Source organism: Amborella trichopoda, chromosome 5, assembly GCF_054954075.1.
Source record: "Amborella trichopoda isolate Santa Cruz 75 chromosome 5, AtrichopodaSantaCruz75HAP2 v2.0, whole genome shotgun sequence".
NCBI classification, from domain to species: Eukaryota; Viridiplantae; Streptophyta; class Magnoliopsida; order Amborellales; family Amborellaceae; genus Amborella; species Amborella trichopoda.
The window spans coordinates 5,857,709-5,873,848 of NC_142340.1; the positions used below are offsets into that span (position 1 = coordinate 5,857,709).

Below are 16,140 nucleotides of genomic sequence, written 5' to 3' on the forward strand. Positions count from 1 at the left end.
ACTAATATGTACACACGTTCCAAATTTCAGATCATTCCAATTTGTACAAAAAAAATAAAAAATAAATAATAAAACACTATTAGATAATTGTGACCGTACGATGAACTTTGAACGATGATGAAGATAGACGAAATCACTTTTTCATTTTCACCTATAGACATTGGAAGGGCTTTTTTTTTATTTAATTATTTATATTTTTGGCAATGTTTAACTACATTAGTTATTTCTGGTTAAAATATGCGATTTTTAGCTAATTAATTGAAGTAAAACGGCTTTTCAAAAAAGGTAAACTTGTATATAAAATTGAGGTTTATCTCGAATACTTTTATAAAAAACACGGCCAAACAATAGATAATTCATTATTTAAATTTATTTTATTAAAATAGTCAATAACAAGGACATCCAAACAAGCCCTAAAAAAACAACAATGGCTTTTGTAATGGATGTTGTGAAGAGACTTCAAATAAATGGATATCACAGGGTTGATATTACCCACTTGTTTCAATAATGGACCAACATAAGGCATCTAAATTTTTTTAAAATAATAATAATAATTGAAAAAAAAAACACTTGTTTTCTAAAATATAACGGTGCAACCGTGATACTGCAAAAATATTTTTTGACAAGTGACACTTGGAAAATATTGAATATAATAGGTTTTATAAAGGCTAATTGCGGCGCAATTGTTTCTTTATTCATACTTGGAAGAACAAATGGCTTTCTAATAGATACACTAAGTAGCCTTGAAAAAGAAAAACAGCTGAAACAGTATTTAAATCGCCCTGTTATTTCAGTTTATTGAGAAACAATAAATTGAACATTACATTGATGTATAATGACTACTATAAAACCTTGAAAACACCTAAATTTGAGGGAATGGGGTTGGGGGCATCGTTAATTAGGGGGCCAGATACCTCAATATAATGTCTTGATGTCTCACCTCCTATTCCCACAATTAACATACAAAAAAAAAAAAGGAGTGGTTTGTATAAGGCTGAGGCCCTAAACAATCAAAGTAAATAATCAAAGTAAGGTGTCACTTCAAATAGTGCCAAAACATGTTTTAGTATCATAAATCTTTATGATGAACTGAAAATTTATTTTCATTTATAATTATAAAGTAGAAGGATTCAAAACTAGTATAAGTCAAGCGGATTGATGAACATTTGAAAATCTTGAAAATAGACGGCCTAGATAATACATTACAAGATGCACTATATTCCAAGACTTGAAATCTATTTTTTCTCATGTCCACTTATCTTGAGGTCGAGATGACCGAATTGAGGGTTTTTCAACATTGAAACCAATTTTTTCATATTCGCTTCGGAGCCTTCTTCAGTTTTGTGAGAAAAATAAAACAATTTGGTGCTTGGGCCGAATTTGGCTAGGCCTGCTAGACATGAGCACACACACATACACATAAAGAGTATCCTCCGCACACATATATATACATAGAGAGAGTATCACCCGCACGCACACACATACAGAGAGAGAGAGTACAGTGATTCTATAATCACTTTGCCTTCCAAGACAGTTATATATGCCCCATACATTGTAACCCTCACTTCCAAAAGCATACACTAACCAACCCAAAAAGCTGTTTTCCAATATTACCACTAGGCTACATCGAGCTTACAAATGTCTAACGACTAGTTATTTTTACATATTACCTCTTTCGGGCTACACCAAGACTTCTTAAACTGGGCCGAAAAATCACTCAATATAATCCAGAGAATCTGTGATTCCAACCTGCAACATGTTCCAACACAACATGAGTTTTAAGAGCATGTGGTCATTTTCTCCATTTAGTGTTTAGGTTATTTGTCCACAAGATCAGTTTCCTCTCTATTTTCATATATAATCTAGGAATTCAATCCCTAAGTGTCACTCGATGAGGGTTATACCTTAACAATGTGCACTACCAAAATCATCCAAAAAAGGGAAAAAAAACATTCATAACAAGTCAAGTAAGTTGCAAGACAATGCAAGATTACCTCCTTGTACAAATGCTCAAGTTGTTCTTTGGCTTCTGGAAAATTGCCCGAGCACCAGTGTTGTAAGGTGAAAATATTGTCTAAAGGTTGAAAAAGTTAGTTTGCATGAAATTTGTTGTATGGTATCACGTAATGTTCCATAGACAAAACAGAAGATAACAAAAATATAAAGGAACCATTTGTCCAAAAATAGGGGAAGGTTTGTATTTTTCTGAGATTAAGAAAGTAGGAACCCGACCACTTTGCCACAAATGTGAGCTATCATCACCCATAGAGAGATCAAAATATTACATATTTTCCAGAAAGGCATTCTTTCCTGATACTGCTTACTCTCTCTCTCTCTCTCTCTCTCACTCTCTCTCTTACACACACACACACACACACTTTTAAAAGCAGTTAAGCTGAGATTCAATCACTGGATTTTAGTATTAAACTCTTAATTAAAAGCAAACAAAACGTTGCAATATTCAAGAAAACAGCATAACATATAATTTGCTTTAAACAAAAAGGTTAGCACCAACTGACTCAAACATAAAAACAGATTAGGGGTGCAGAAAAGAAAAAGTGGCCCCTGACCCAACCTAGCCCACATGGAGTGTTGAAAGCAAGTTGGATCCCTGCTTTGGAAATATTAATGAGATACTGCCATTTCAGATATTGAAAGATTGATGACCATTTTCCTGATATTGTCCCTTAAAGTAAGAGGAATTATCAGGTAGAACCAAAATTCTACCTAAACTCTTAGATCCCAGGCCATTACAGTCCAATCAACTGATGATGTTGCTAGACGGAGAGCCACACCTGCCACTTGGGTCATTTCATGATCTGACAGGTCCCGGGCTCTCTCCAACACCATTCATCAATTGATTGGATGGTGTTACCCTGGGACGTAGATAGATTAGGTAACACCTGGTTCAAGGACCATGAACTTCATTATGATAGAAATAGAACAAAAAATCTCAATTAAAAGGACAACCTGTCCATCGATTTGTAGCTGCATGGGCCACATCGGTAGCATCCTCTGATAGCAAAAAATAAACAAATAAAACAAATAAAAAACTAAGAAGAATTGAATCATTGAGCAACATGATCACTAACCAGCTACAGATATATCAATTATGATCACGATGTAAAAAAAAAAAAAAAAAAAGGATTGCAGAAGTATGATATCTCAATGACATAATACTCGTCATTCAATTTCTAGTCTAAATTGAGATATGCGATTCTATAACAGTAAGGGCTCATGTATAGCTTACAGGTTTATGGTTCAGCCCCTTTCATTTAAAAGTTGATTGGGAGAACAGGGTAGTGTCAATGTCATAGGATGGGCTCATAAAGAGTCCTTTATTCTGCAGAAGTTGGCTATGATATGTGGTGAGATCTTCGGCATTAGTGACTTTAAGAATGTGTTATGCATATTCTTAGAGGAGCTAACCAGAGGCTGATACTGTTGCCAATGAAGGGGCCTTTTAAGAATAACTCTATGCTGAAACAATTTCATCGTTGGATTTTTGGAATGTTGTCTTGACATCTCTTAACCTGTTTTCTGTTTTTGAGTTTCTTTGCAATTTTATTTTAGTAAAATAAAATTTTTAGTTGATGATAATAAAAAGAAAGGGACTGAATATGAAACAAATCCCAAATCGTCACATTATTTGCCTTGAAAACTGCATATTAGCATTATATTCAAGAAAATGACAGCTTTGCACTACCAGAAAGTAGCAAAAGGACTCGCACCTCAAAATCTGTAGCCCCATTTTTTAGGCCTTTCTCATGTGTATCTTCCAAATCTCTCTCTCTCTCTACATATCTCTCTCTCTCTATATATGTGTGTGTGTGTGCAGGTGTCTGTAACGTACTAAGTATTCAAGTATATTATTTTATAAGGAATTGGAGGACAGTAGTATTTGATGCACCTAGGCTTCTGATGCCATTGTGAAGCTCAACTACCATAGCAACTCACTTGGCAATCCTGGACAAATTGGTAATTAGGGTGGGTAACCTTTTCCATAATTGCAAGAAGGCTAGAACTCAAGGTTGATGAAGGTTCATTGGGAGTGTACGCCACTTCACCGGTATTGAAGCTAGAGCACTACTAATGGTAATCAAAGTTCTCTTCCACTTCTTGTAAGAAGTGCTAGTGGAAGGTGGCCCCTTGAATGTGAGAACATGGGCATATTTCGATGCTCCAACATCGAAGAAAATCATGGGTATCAGCTAGTGCTTTAAAACCCAAACTCGGGCTGGGTCTCTCTAGAGTCCTGAGCCGGAGTCAGTTGAGTCAACTAGGCCAGGTCTCAAGAAGACTCAGCCAAGTCTATGGTTACTAGCTAGAAAGCCCTGAAAGGCTCAAAAGTGGCAGACTTGTTGAGTCTAATGATATTCATATGGGAATTGCCAAGGCCCTGAGATGAGTCGACATGGCTGTTTGTAGTCAACTTGCCGAGTTTTGGAACATGGGTGTTAGCTTAGCCTCTACATGTACCTTCTCATCATGAGCCATAGATACTGGGATCTCCCAACCTAGGGTTCAGTCCCACCATGGGATCTTGCTTTGGCATTCCAGGATAGGGATTTCCATGAGATCACGATTTTTTAATTTTGGGATCTCGATCCCACTTTTTAGAGATCGCTCCTAGCCACTAGAAGGGGTAACAGGAGGCCAGGAAGATGACCCATTTGGATCTTAATTGTGATCATGCCTCCCCCTGGCTCTCTCTCTCCCCCCCCCCCCCCCCCCCACCCCCCCCTCCCCCTCCTTTCTCTCTGCAATGCTTTTGGAGGTTGTGATCACTCTCTCTCTCTGCAATGCTTTTGGAGGTTGATATCACTCTCTCTCTCTGTGCAATGCTTTTAGAGGTCTCTCTCTGCAATGCTTTTGGAGGTCGTACCTTGGAAAATTGTAAACAAAGTAGTTTGATATGTTTTTGGAGGTTGTAAAGTGTCAAATTGTAAATAAAGAGGATTTTATTTACAACTGTCATGTTTTGAAGAAGTCAAGGAGAGAGCAGATTTCTTGGCAAACTTACCCAGAGAAACATATATCCACACACATGCACATGCAAAGTTATCCAGAACTCATTCGAACATTGGGGAAAATAAGGTCGCTCAAAAGACCCATAGTACATGATTGGTCTCCAGGAAAGAATCAAGTGAAATGAATCCTGTAGCTCCTTAGATATAACAGCTTATCTCAAAATGTTAGGGCTCAGCGGATACAATTCAAATAGAGAACAAAGCTTTCTAATACATTGAGCACTTTCGCTATTTTCACCACCAATTCATGCAACAAGGTGCTATGCTCGGTACAACTGAGAGGAAGCTTACCTGGCCTTTGATATTGAAGAAAAAGGAGAATACACCAATACAATGAAACAAGGGAGGGTTTGGAAATGAAAAATAAAGGAAAAAAGGAGAATGAACCTCTTCTTTTATTTGTTCACTACATCTAATACAGATGTAATTCTTTTTGGGAGTGAAAGGGAAAGACTATGGCTTGTCATGCTAAGCATCTGCTTCGATTTCAGTGCACAAAAATACTCCAGACATTAAGTTCACGTTGAAAGTTTCAACCGCAAAATTTTTACTTGGTTCACAATTTAATAAAAGTGAAACTACACTTACATCATACACAGATAAAAGACATATCCGGTCCACAACCTCCAGACTGAATTAGAATGTGAAAAGGAAGTATTGACCAGCTCATGCAATAGTATGTAGCAGCTTAAGAGATGCAACAGATTAAATGAAACAAAGTAAACCCACATCCATAAATCAAACATGGTTAAGCAAAACAATCAGAAGGAACAAAAGAAAATATTTGAAGTATGAAGACAATCAATTTTGTATCCGTAAATGGCTAATAATGAATTTCTGGTATTGTCTTACTCATAGCTTCGATAACTGCTGGGTCGTTGTCTGCATAAAGTGCCATTTCATCCTAAAAAACAGGCCATTGTCGTGTGAACATGAAATCTTTAACTTCATTTTTTGGTCCTTAACGATGCCGAAGGCTATAACTCACATTAAATTCAAAACCCAGTTAATATTCATACAAAATTACCTTTAGTGCATTGTACTGTTCTTCAATAGCTTTCAGGCCTACCAAAGCAGCCTCTCGCTCATCCTACAAGACAGACTAGAAATTGTTTTTCAAAGCCTGGCTTTCCTCGATTAAGAAATTCAGTGTTTAAGTAAAGCGCAATTTGATACTTTTGCATTATAAGATACACTTACAGATTCCTCTCTGCCCTTCTTTAGACTATCTCTTTGTTGAACAAGCTCATCAAAGCGCTTTTTACTGCTGGCAATATCAGATTCCAGTTTACTATATGCATTCCTCAGCTGCTGAGAACCAGAAGTTAGAAGATGCAAGGTCTTTATTCCAAGAGCATGAATTTTAAACTTATCCAATTTGACTTCATAGAGTCACCTGATTTCCAGCACAACTAGGAAGGCTCCAAAAATAAACCTGCCAAGAGTTGGACATGAGCACAAATAGAACACTAGTACTAAAAATAATGGCACTACAAACCAAATTAGATAAACAGCAAATGGAATGTATTGATAACAGTAAATAGAATACTACTTTGAATGCCAAATAGCAGTGATGGTTAAGAAAAGAATGCAGTCTCTAGTCTGGACAACAAATTTAAACTACAAATTCGTTAACAGAATGGTTCAAGGCAATTAACAAGTCTAATAGTTTACACTTTAAATACCCCAAAGAAGCAGTTATCTTATCAGCTCAAAGGGTGAAACAATTCTGGCTGGTTTGGTTTGTTCCCCTTCAAAACAATACAGACGTCTGCTAATTTTTAGAAAAAGAAGATAGCATAATTAGATCCTCATAGAATGGTTAATTAATGAATTGATCCAATCAATAGTTGCAACCTAGTCCTGTATGACTACAGCTAGACAGGTGGGACCATCTCACTAGCATTTATGCTAGATGATTCCTCTATTTTTTGGAAGAGAGAGAGAGTAGGGGAGAGAGAAAGAGAAGAGAGAGAGGGGGGAGAGAGAGAGAAGAGAGAGAGAGAGCGAGAGAGAGAGAGAGAGAGAGAGAGAGAGAGAGAGACCCTGTTTCAATCTGATTCCGAATATGGCTGAAACCTTTAAGCTATGATCATCACACATGATGATCATGCAAGAAAGAAAAATAGTGAGCCAACCAGTCTCTACTATCAAAAAGTCCAAAGTATTGCTAAAGTCCAAAGTATTGCTATATAAAAATTTCATTCTAGTCTACATAAATATATTAGCATCTACCATTTATATATGAAAAAATTAACAATGGACAAAGTAACTACATAGGCCACAATACTCTTAAGCCATATAACTAAACTTCTACCAAAAGCCAACATGCAATGAAGGATTCAAAGATATTGTTATGAAATACTACCTATCAAATAGATTATGGAAGTGAAGGTAGTGTCCTATCAATGGATAAATTTCACAAAGGTCAATGAACTTGGAACTTACTCATTATTAATTGCTGCTAATTGATCACATCAACCATTCTCATAAATTGAATATTGTGTAATGCAAGAAGAATTTAATCTTTAACGACCATCAAATTTTGATAAACGTACTGATCCATCATATTCCCTCCAAATAAAAAAAATTACAAAATAAGTTTGCTAGATAGAAAAGGAAGTTGCAGTTACTTCAAGACAGTTTACATGAAGAAAACATTGTTAAAAGCTCACCGAGCTGCCAATCTTGTCCTTTGAGACAAGGTCATCATCCACAAGACTTTGAACCACATCTTTGACGGTTTGGCTTACAACGCCCTTCCTAGGTCCCAACTTCTCTAGTTCTCTAAGCTGACTCAGACAAAACAAACAGGTTTGACAGAAAACACAGTTAAGTAGCAGATGCAAAAAGATACCCAAGCAGGGCAACAAATATTTTGTTAAATATTATAAACCTTGAAAGGAAAGGAAGGAAATCCAAGGAACTCAATTAAGAAGCAAGTAACAGCTTAGTTGTGCCCATCAAAATTATGCATCTATGTGGATAGAAATGCCAACATACAACACAAAAGAAACCCAACATTGAATACATATATTTCTCATTTCTTGGCCACATTTTCATTGAATTGAAGAAATCAGACAAGTCACAAGTCACTATGCTATGTTGGCTATTGACATTACCATAAGCCACAAACAGAGTGCTTGTAAAGACATGCATCTGTGCACAGATGATACCTTGATCTTCTGCGACACAGCCCCCCAAGAAGTGGACATCCTTCTCTTATTCATCAAGTGCTTCTAATGGTCTACAGGCTTCAAAGTAAACTTTAACAAAACAAAGATGACCGAAGTTGCTTTAGACCTCCCAACCACACAGGACCTAAAGAGCCGATGGGGCTGCCAGGCTGAAAGCCTCCCCTCAACCTACCCCGGCCCTCCTGTTTGTGTGGGGAAGCCTAGACACAGTTTGTGGGCTCACTTAATTGATAAGTTGAACTGTGAGTTTGCAGTTTTGAAGGGTCGCTACCTTTCCTCAACAGGGAGAGCAACCCTCATTAAGGAAACTCTCTCCAATGTGACTATATACCAGATGTCACTCTTTCTAATGCCAGCCTCAGTTAGGTCCGGCTCGAGCAACTCATGAGAAACTTCTTATGGGCCAGCGACCAACACAGCCGAGAAAGATTCACTTGATAACCTGGGACAAAGTTTGCTCGCCCCACAGATCAGGGGGACTTGGAAACTGTGGGCTTAAGAATTCCGACATTGCCCTCCTGGGCAAGTGGCGGTGGCGTTATGCCACCCAACTGAACCACCTATGGCAACAGGTGATTTGTCAAAGTACCACATAGACCAAATTTCTTGGTTGCCAGAATGTCGTGCTAATGGGAGATCCTCTGGTATATGGAGGTCGCTTCTGCGCATCCTAAACTGCTTCAGAAGCAACATTCGCTTCCACCCGAGAGCTGGCAATTGGGTGACATCACCATAAGCCATGCTTGAAAGATCTGCTTCTGTGCACAGATGATACCTTGATCTTCTGCGACACAGCCCCCCAAGACGTGGACACCCTTCTCAGGCTTCAAAGTAAACCATAACAAAGCAAAGACGATCGAAGTTGCTTTAGAACTCCCAACCACACAGGAAATAGTGAGTCGATAGGGCTACCAGGCCGAAAGCCTCCCCTCAACCTATGCTGGCCTTCCTCTTTATGTGGGGAAGCCTAGACACAGTTTGTGGGCTCACTTAATTGATAAGTTAGACTGTGAGTTTGCAGATTGGAAGGGTCGCTACCTTTCCTCAGCAGGGAGAGAAATCATCATTAAGGAAACTCTCTACAATGTGCCTATATACCAGATGTCACTCTTTCTGATGCCAGCCTCAGTTAGGTCCGGCTCAAGCAACTCATGAGAAACTTCTTATGGGCCGGCGACCAACACAGCCGAAAGATTCACTAGATACCCTGAGACAAAGTTTGCTCACACTGCAGCTCAGAGGGACTTGGAATCCGTGGGCTTAAGAATTCCAACACTGCCCTCCTGGGCAAGTGGTGGTGGTGTTATGCCACCCAACTGAACCACCTATGGCAACAGGTGATTTGTCAAAGTACCACATAGACCAAATTTCTTGGTTGCCATAATGTCGTGCTAATGGGAGATCCTCTGGTATATGGACGTTGCTTTTGAGCACCCTAAATTGCATCAAAAGCAACATTCGCTTCCACCTGAGAGCTGGCAATCAAGTCAAATTCTGGCTTGATCTTTGGACTGGGCAGACTCCCCTTAAAGATCAATTCCCATCCCTCTTCCTTCTGGCTCGCGACCACCAAGCTACGGTCGCAGACCACTGCACCTCGCAAGGTCCCTCTAGGACCTGGATCCCCAATTTCAGATGCCTTCCTTCAGACTTTGAACTGCAGGAATTTTTAGAACTCTCCTCTCTCCTACACTCAACCTTCTTTCCTTCTTCTCAGAAGAAGGACCTATTTGGAGCCCAGCCCCATCCAGGAAATTCTCAATATCTTCCTTCTACAGGAACCTAATTGAAACCCCTACTTTCCTGCATGCTCATGCTCCCATAGTTGCTAAGGAGTGGTCCTCCTTCGCCCCCCGCCAAGATAAAGGCATTTATGTGGATTGCTCTAGCCGAGAGAGGCCTGACGGTGGACTGATCGCAAAGGAGAGCCTTGCCTATACCCAACCATTACACATGTGTTTGGCAGACGAAGAAACAAACACTCACCACTTCCTTCACCGACCTCTCATGCAAGAACTGTGAAGTACACTGCTCCAACTCTTCAAATGGCAATGGGCCACCCCTTGTTCTGTCCCCCATATCTTTACCTCACTCCACCCCTAGCCCTGGGCCAATCAGGAACTTTGATGTGGAAGGCTGCTACGGCTACCTTACTTTGGCTCCTGTGGATTGGGTGTAATTCTAGGATCGTCTGAGGTAAACATTCCTCCCCCATTGCCCTCTTTGAAAAACTCAAAGCAAAGGTTATCTTTTGGGCCTCAAACCATCCCCTCTTTCAAGGCTTGCGCTCATCGGCTTTCCATCAAGACTGGTAGGATTTGCTCCACCTCAATGAGCATCATATTTCTCATGCCTCCCTTTGGATCCCTCCGGAGCCTGGCTTAGTCAAACTCAACTTTGATGGCTGTTCACTCGGCAACCCAGGGCCAGCCAGAATTGGAGGCCTCTTCTGAAACCATGAAGGAGCTATTCTGGCCACTTTCTCCAAGCATGCAAGCCACACTGACTCTCAAATGGTAGAGGCTTTAGCTCTTCTAGAAGGCCCCAAACTCTTTGATAACAACTGGAGCCTTGGTTTGGTCGTTGAAGGTGACTCACACAATATTATATCCTGAGTATCATGCTCCTCAGAATGCCCCTGGTACTTGTTACCAATTTTGATGAAATTTCCCATATCACTAGGGACCTTCAACTCTTTTGGAATCATGTGTGGAGAGAGAGGAACTCTGATGCTGACTCTCTAGCCAAAGAAGGGGCTTAGACTCAGACCAACAGTGCCTTCCCCCTCCGCTCTCACTTGTTCTCTTCACCTATCTTTTCTTGTTTTCTCCCACCCAAGGTGGTTTTGTACATAGCTCACTGTAATAGGTGGGTCATTTTTTGTGGTAAATAGCTTCCATTCCAGGAAGCAACCTTTTTAATTTCACACATAGTAATGCAATCCAGGTAACCTTCTCACAAAAAAAATAATACAAGGTGGTATATATTATGAGAAGTGGCATGTCTATCGGGATGCACAATGCCCTCAAAGTGCAAAGGTTTGAACTTACTTGTATTTCATTGTTAACTTCCCTATCCATCCAAAAGTTCCTGATAATAGCTGTCATGAAAGTTTTGCTCATAGAGTGAGAGAGAACAATTTTTTAACCCATCCAACTTATTCATGTTGAAAATTTAGAGTTTATGCAATAAAATATAGGAGAAGGCATGCAACCTTAAGAGGGCCTTTACTCATTGGATAAGTTCCAATTTAGTAAAGAAAAACAAGGGGCCAAGTGTGCCACTTTCTTCGGGGGAACACCTTTCACAATATGAAAACAGCATGCCATCTGGGAAAAAAACACTCAAACTAAACATCACACAAACTAGATTATTATATATTGATAAAAAAATAATTTCGTACCAAAATAATCTTTGTAATGATCATTGAAAGTAAGGTAACTACCATTGTCATATGGTCTATTCAATATGAAATAAAATATTGATTGGAAAGCAAATTTTAAGCTTTCAGTGAATACTTGGATGGGAGGAGGAAAATAAAAGCTCATATCAAGGTATCTGTAATGACTATAAAAGGAAACAAAATACAGTATATCTAAGCACGTCTGATGAAGAAATCAAAAATATTGAGCATTACAACTTTCTAACGAGTTCACCTTGATTATATGTGTGTTAAATTAACTCACTATTAGTGGAGAAGTGGAATTAACAAGGGGTTTCAAGGGAATTCTTGCTAAATTTAATCGGTTGGCTCGATATTCTCAACAATAGTCAATTTGTCATAGGTCACCCTTAATGATCCTGGAGAGCATGAGATTGGGATGACTCTTTAAATTGAGCTATTAGTGAAACTCATGTATTTAGGAATTTGCAAATTCTACCAGCAGGCAAACATAATGTCAAACAAGTTAACTAACTTTCATGTATAAGACAGTTGATGGTTACGTGGGACTTACAAACTACCTTCATTTCTATCGCCTCCTTTTAAACATAATTCAAAACGTATTTTATATTTTACTGTATTATAGTCTATTATTCTTAGTAAGGAATTCAAATCATATTTTATATTCTATTGTATTATAGTCTATTATTCTTAGTAAGGACACCATTAATCATAAACCAAGAAAAGAAAAGAATAAAACTAGTCATATGAACCGAGAAAAGCTTCATCTTCATAGTTATAATATAGTTATTTTCATTGTAAATTATCATTTCACATAAGGAAGCATAAAGCAAAAAATAAAATCCAAAAAAATAAACTCAGCAGACAATATATATATATATATATATATATATATATATATATATATATATATATATATATATATATATCTGTGTGTGCATGCGTGTGTGTGCGTGTGTGTGTGTGTGTGTGTAGCCTTGAAAGAGATGCATCATCATATCATGGTCGGTCGAAGCACATGAAAGTGCCTGCAAAGAAATGCCAACCAAAAACGAGACTAGAAGCTAGTCACCAGGTTCAACCACAAGGGAGTCCAACAAATTGGAAGACATGAAAAGTAAATCAAAGTAGAATACATGCAAAAAAAGGACAACTCTGTTATGAAAAAATTATTCAACTCACGAGGAAAAAGTCTTGAGATTCATAGAAAATTTGGAGAATTTGTTCACGCTTCTCCTCTAATGAAAGACCTCTTTTCTTCGACTGCAAGATAATTCAGTCATTAGAATAGGCATGTCAGTAAGTCATAATGAACGTAAAAGCGATCACACAAAATCTGCTAAGAAGTGTGCATACTATAATTTTCATTAAGCTAAAGTAATGGATGCAACAGAGAACAATGTCTCTCCTTTATCTACACTTTTTGGGATAGAAATATCAATATCAGCTTGTTCAAGCATAAAACAAGCAATGCATAGCTCAAACATACATCACAATTGATAGGTCCAGCTCAAAAATGAATAAAGAAAGAGAAATATAAACATATCAATATCAGCATGTTCAAACAAAGAACCAGCAATAGAAGTTTCAAAGAGATGTCTGAAATAGTGTTTTCAAATGCAGGATGCGGTCTCGATGCAATCAGGGTCCCCAAAAAACTGACTCAGGATGGATATGTCTAGTTAGCAGAGGATAAAAAAAAGATTAATGGCAAAAGGAGACATTTTATATCCGGTTGTTCAATATAGAACTAGCAATACAAAGTTCAAAGCGATGTTAGGATTGATATGTCCAGTTCAAAAGTAATAGAGGGAAAGCAAAAAGATCAGTGCCAAACATAGTTTCAACTCAGGTCCCAAAATAGCTCTAATACAAAGATGAGCAATGAAAAGAGCAAGACTTTATGACACAAAATCAGATTATTTGTGTCATAAAGGGAATGAAGTTCTTTGGAGTTACACTCCAATTCAAGTGAGTAATATGTCTTCAAAGAAGTGTTTCGGTTTCATATATGACATGCCATAATTTGGAGAAAAGATTTAAAGAAAAATTATTGTTCCCCATTGACTATATGAACTCCGAAATGAATAATGGCTCAGCTAACCATAGGAAACATGGAATATAGCACATCAACTAATCTTATAACATATATTTCTAACAAACCACCACCTATTTATCATGGCACATGTTCTCCTAGCAACATGTATCCCCTTCACAACTACATCATGGTCACTCTTGCGCTTTTTCCATTAGGTGCATTTGATACAAGTATCAATCAAGGAGAAACTAACCATCCTGCTCCTCTACGTAGTTCATTTCAAAAAGACTAACAGAACCTCCATTTTGGCACTCACTCTTCTGAAGCTGAATGTCTTTCAATTATGCCCTTTTATCAATCGATTTCAAAAAAAGAAAATGTCATGTTTCACTTGTTAAGACTCCTTCAAGAACCATGTTCCTTTTTCTAAGTATCTTCTCTTTGATGTCCCCTGAGTTCAAACTAGGAGAACCAGAAGCATTAAATATTATATGATTCCATACTGAAGGAATAAGTAAGAGGAAAAAGAATAGACATTACGGGGAACAAATCCCATCTGGTTGCAAAAGGCTATGATAAAGAATACAGGGTCAACAATAAAGAAACCCTGATTCCTATTGCATTACTTACAGTTATGCACACTATTCTCCCCGTTTTTACCCTAAGTGATATTCATAATACCCAAATAGAAGTCTATGGTAGTAAGCAGGGTCAATGAGCCCAGTTTCAAATAACTGGCGGTATTTATATGGTGTGTATTTCCTTTACATAAATTCCATATAATTTTACTGATTTGCAATAAATATAGGCAATCGGCTATTGTTGCAGTAGATGTAGATGCATCGCTCGATTAGCTACTGGTGATTCAAACATTTTATTTCTAAAGCATCATCTAGAGTAATTTTTTTCACCTGAAAGATCTAGCCATCTACGGACTCACAACTCTTTCTGCAAATTTTGGCAGATCTCATAGGTAGTTGCCATGTTTTCAGTTCTGAAGAAGTTGAAACCCTATGACTGAAGAAATAGAAATGGAGACAAAATTATATTACAGTCCATGGGATGAATTCATTTTGTAGCTGGAAAATCCCCAACTTCAACTTAATTGCGCACACATAAATTACGTATGCCACAATACAATAGCTAAGGGTTTCATCTATAAAAGATGGAAATATTTCTTATACTAAAGGTATGGTAGAACATCAAACTAGTTGCAAAATTGAACAAAAATAAGAACTAAACAATCATGTAATCTACAATGAAACAATCCTTGAAGTTAGAACAAAAAATGAGAGCTGGAGAAATCTTGAAATTAACAGAAACAGAAAATGTACTCATAGAGTCAATATTAGGCAGGAGAGAGAGAGAGAGAGAACCATTTTGTTGCAGAAGAGAGAACCTGAAAATCGAGGACGAGAGTGGGTTTCAGTATGTTATGGCGGGAGTTTGAAGAAGGAAAATGACTATAATGGCCCGAGGACGAGAGTGGGTTTCAGTATGTTATGGCGGGTAAATGACTATAAGGACTTTCACAGAAAATTAGAGTTCTCGAAACCAAAACTCCCTAACTTCAACCCAAATGACGTCCTCACCTTTTGCTTTCCTTTATTTAAGGAAAATTACAAAAAAAAAAAAAACAAACTCGAGACCACAATTTCTATGCAACAAAATTAAAAAAAAAACTATACTTTCTAGGCGACTTAACCCCTTCTTTTTTTTTTTCAAAAAACTACACTTTCTATACAACTTATCCCCAACTTATTTTTTTTCTCTTTTTTTTTTTTTTTCTCGAAACAAATTTTCTATGCCAATACCCACAAGGAAAAAAATTTCATTTTTTAGATAGAAATACCGTTCTTGTACACAAAAATCATTTTGGCCAGATTTAATATTGACTTTTGGACCCAGAAGCACATTGCCAGAGTGAACATGTGCCGGACCACCCTAAGACAATTATCGAATTGAAACTGAGTATGGTTGCACTTTACATAGTATCGAACACCTGAAATCTAGTAACATCTATTGCGAGATGGCATTTATGCTGCAGAAGCGCACTTTAACAAATTGTCAAAGCCCTACTGCCAAACCGCAATACCGGAGCCCTACTGTCGAACTGCACTTTAATGCCAAAACCCTACTGCTGGAACGTATTTTACATAGTGTCGAAAGCCCTATTGCCATACCGTATTTTCACAGTGCCCCTATTTTGGTGGGATAAAGGAGAGAAAGGCATGGATAAAATAAAAGTAAGGGAGGGTAGTTTAGTTATTTTTTTATTTTTATTTGGGTTGGGGGTATTTGCATAGAAACATATTTTAGGGGAAAAAGTGAGAAAAAAAGTTAAGTTAGAGGTAAGTTGCATACATAGTATGGGCTTGGGGTTTTTTTATGACTTTGCTTTCCATTTATTCCATTCGACCTTGAAAAGGAAAAGTATACGATCTAAGTAAAACGGACCTTCAAATAGTGTCG

The 16,140-nt window shown here is 37.9% G+C and overlaps 1 protein-coding gene across 1 annotated transcript; it reads right to left on the bottom strand.

Moving 5' to 3' along the window:
- Positions 1–1,414: 1,414 nt before the first annotated feature.
- ATMND1 (Mnd1 family protein) lies at positions 1,415–15,849 on the bottom strand. The gene is made up of 11 exons (XM_088867807.1): positions 15,764–15,849; positions 15,068–15,131; positions 12,813–12,893; positions 7,706–7,822; positions 6,427–6,465; positions 6,231–6,338; positions 6,058–6,120; positions 5,883–5,934; positions 2,971–3,015; positions 1,995–2,074; positions 1,415–1,749 (listed from the first exon to the last, which is right to left on the bottom strand). The coding sequence occupies exons 1-11, from the start codon at positions 15,847–15,849 to the stop codon at positions 1,714–1,716; spliced, it is 771 nt and encodes a 256-aa protein (XP_088723933.1). The 3' UTR covers positions 1,415–1,713.
- Between the last annotated feature and the right edge of the window lie 291 nt (positions 15,850–16,140).

Coding starts and splice junctions, on each gene's coding strand:
- ATMND1 (XM_088867807.1), bottom strand. CDS start 15,849: ATGGCAATAGGGCTTTCGACACTATGTAAAATACGTTCCAGCAGTAGG. Junction 12,894..15,067: donor CTCTCGTCCTCGATTTTCAG/GTTCTCTCTTCT, acceptor ATTATCTTGCAG/TCGAAGAAAAGAGGTCTTTC. Junction 3,016..5,882: donor AGCAGTTATCGAAGCTATGA/GTAAGACAATAC, acceptor TTTTGCTATCAG/AGGATGCTACCGATGTGGCC.